Source organism: Lathyrus oleraceus, chromosome 7, assembly GCF_024323335.1.
Source record: "Lathyrus oleraceus cultivar Zhongwan6 chromosome 7, CAAS_Psat_ZW6_1.0, whole genome shotgun sequence".
Classification (NCBI taxonomy): Eukaryota; Viridiplantae; Streptophyta; class Magnoliopsida; order Fabales; family Fabaceae; genus Lathyrus; species Lathyrus oleraceus.
Genome location: NC_066585.1, coordinates 302,412,709 through 302,415,455, shown reverse-complemented (window position 1 = coordinate 302,415,455; position 2,747 = coordinate 302,412,709). Strand labels below are relative to the sequence as shown.

At 30.4% G+C, this 2,747-nt stretch overlaps 1 protein-coding gene across 1 annotated transcript; it reads right to left on the bottom strand.

Moving 5' to 3' along the window:
* Positions 1 to 310: 310 nt before the first annotated feature.
* On the bottom strand, positions 311 to 2,462 carry LOC127104633 (zinc finger protein WIP3). Its single transcript, XM_051041810.1, has 2 exons — positions 2,008 to 2,462; positions 311 to 1,137 (listed from the first exon to the last, which is right to left on the bottom strand). Exons 1-2 carry the CDS (start codon positions 2,449 to 2,451, stop codon positions 691 to 693), a joined length of 891 nt encoding a protein of 296 aa, XP_050897767.1. The 5' UTR covers positions 2,452 to 2,462; the 3' UTR covers positions 311 to 690.
* Between the last annotated feature and the right edge of the window lie 285 nt (positions 2,463 to 2,747).

Below are 2,747 nucleotides of genomic sequence, written 5' to 3'. Positions count from 1 at the left end.
TAACCTTGGACTCTCTCTTCATTCTCAAAATTAAGCGATGTGAGACTTCTTCAACATGTATATTTTGAACCTACCCCAATAATTTTGATGTAATCTAACTAAGATTAGATAAGCATTGAAACCGCGCCACTATATAAGTTGCATTACCCGTTCATGTAACTAATTCAGTTACAAACCAATCAAACATAACACTCCTTTCATTCATTAAACTCTATTGTTTTATTCAATCTTTTTAAAGTTATCCCAACTCAGAAATATGTTAACAAGACTTACATACACACATCCTGTTGATAATGAAGCGAATAAGTTTTCTCCATTGAATGGGACACACAAATTTTAACATGGCATAAACACCTACTACCCTTTGTTTCTACGTGAAGAAAATTTATCTACATCGCCACTTGAGGCAAGTTCTTATTATAATTAATTATAAAACAAACCTCTATAAATATGATAGCTCATCATTATCCTAAGTGTTCGGTAGCAAACTGTTCCCACATTCATACTTCAACAATATTATTGAGAATTTTTTGCTATCGATCACAAGGATAATGAATTATTACGTTTAGATAAATGTGTTCACTATACTATTAAAAAATTGAAATAACGACAAAATTTATAAATAAATTTTTTGTCGTAATATCAATATTTTAATAGTTACAATACAAAAAAAAAGTTAAAATTCATTGATCATATGGGAGCAACTTCATTTATATCTGAACCAATAACACATTCCTTCTCCACATCAAAAGCTCGATCATCGGGACTCAGAAGTCGATTATGACCCTTTCCGAAGGATCTAATATGATCTTTGAGAGATCTCTTGTGTTTAAAATCCGAACCACATGAACAATACCACAACTTGCCACAATTCTTTTCATGAGTCCTCCAATCACCTTTGACAGCAAATGCTTTCCCACATTTCCTACACATAAAAGGTTTTGTCCCATGTTTTCTTTTGTAATGAGTTTGGAGAGTTCTAAAGTCTTTCAAAGGCTTAGCTCTTGGATGATTAATGTTATTCTTGCAACCTTGAGCACAACAATAACATGGAAGCCTTAGCATTGCAGCTGGTTGTGTTCCTCTAAGTGAGTCTGGTCCTTTCCTAAATTCAGATCCATGCCCCCACATATGCATCTAAAAATTGAAGTTAATTAAGTTGGTAGTAATTTGAGTTAGTTAATTAAATAATTAAGAACGCATGCATGCAAATATAATTTTCAAGCAGTTGCTAGCATAAGTTATTTGACCTAGATATGAGCACTAATTGTTACAAATAATTGTTAATCTTTTGAATGATGAGGTAGGACAAGGATTTGAAATCTGAGTTCTGCCTAAAGAATAAACAATTAATTAGTACAATCAAAAGAAGAATCCAAAGTTTTGAGTTGATTTCTAAAAGCCTCTTTGGCCTAAATGTTACACCTACCCATTTTGACAAATTAATTACTATGCCCCCACTCCTTAAAATTACTAATTACAAAGAAATTTTTTCACCCTCATCATCATTATTAAGAGTAAAAATTCTTAAAGAGATTACGTGTTTTAAAGTCTCAAAGGAGAGGCGTTTTCTCTCACAGAGATGTGAAATAAAATCAATAAAAAAAACTTTGAAAATAGGAAGGGATGCGAACATATCACCCATGATGTGAAATCTCCATCCCATTTAAATTATGATAATATCTCTAATTAATATATACTTTTAAATTTTTATGTAAATTTATTTCTCGTTTCATATAATTTATATTATAAAAAAAATTAAGAACATATATGCAATGTTAATAAAAGAGAAATATAAATAATTATTTTAATATTTTTAAGATTGAAAATTTAATTATAGACTTAGATTAAATATCCTGAAAACAATAGATTTATTATAGAAATTAATTTCTTAATTTTTTATGATTAATTTTTGAAACTTTTACTAATAAAAATGATAAATTGTTTTATATATTTATGAAGCTCACGCTAACGGTGGGGATCCATGAGAATAAAGAAGAAACTAACCTGCATGTTGTTATACCTAGCGAAGGTTTTGTTGCATATGGAGCAAACAAACTGCATAGGTCCAATGAGAATCTGTGCAGGAGTTGGTATCCAAAACCTTTGAAAACTTTTCTTACAAATCTCTTGTTCTTTAACATGGAAAATCTTCTTCTCATCATCAAGATGTTGTTTAGGGTTAGGTAATCCAATATGCAAAGCCACAGTAATATTTTCTTCTTTCACGTCGAAACCCTCCATTTTTGGTACTTCATGATGAACCTCTTTTGAAGGTTTTGCATTCAAAATAGGAAAGAATTGAAAAGTCTCATGAACAAGATCATTTTGAGTGGTGGAAAAAGATGATGATGATGATGAAGTTAGATATGAAAGAGATGAAGTAGATGGTTTGAGCCACTCAATGAAATTATTGTCTTCTACATCACACTCCATCATGTTCATAGCCATATTCTTTACCTTGTTGAGTGAAACCAAAGCACTTATATTATGGTTTAATTAATTAAGGAAATTTTCTGTCTCTTTGTGGACTTTCTCACTTTTTTTTCTTTTTATTCTAACCTTTGCTTTCTCTTTTTTCTCTTGTTGGCCTTTTGCTTGTTTCTTTATGGAGAGGAAAAAAAAGAGTAATTAATGGAGTGGATTGAAAATGACATCCACAACATGATTTGTTACTAAGAATCTTATAGTACTATGAAACTAAATAGTTCTAACCCAAATTTTCACAAACTATGTATGTTATTAGT

What these genes read in the sequence shown, in the direction of transcription:
- LOC127104633 (XM_051041810.1), bottom strand. Translation starts at nt 2,451, where the DNA reads ATGGCTATGAACATGATGGAGTGTGATGTAGAAGACAATAATTTCATT. An exon ending in CTAGGTATAACAACATGCAG is followed by an intron (nt 1,138 to 2,007) that starts GTTAGTTTCTTC and finishes TTCAATTTTTAG; the next exon opens with ATGCATATGTGGGGGCATGG.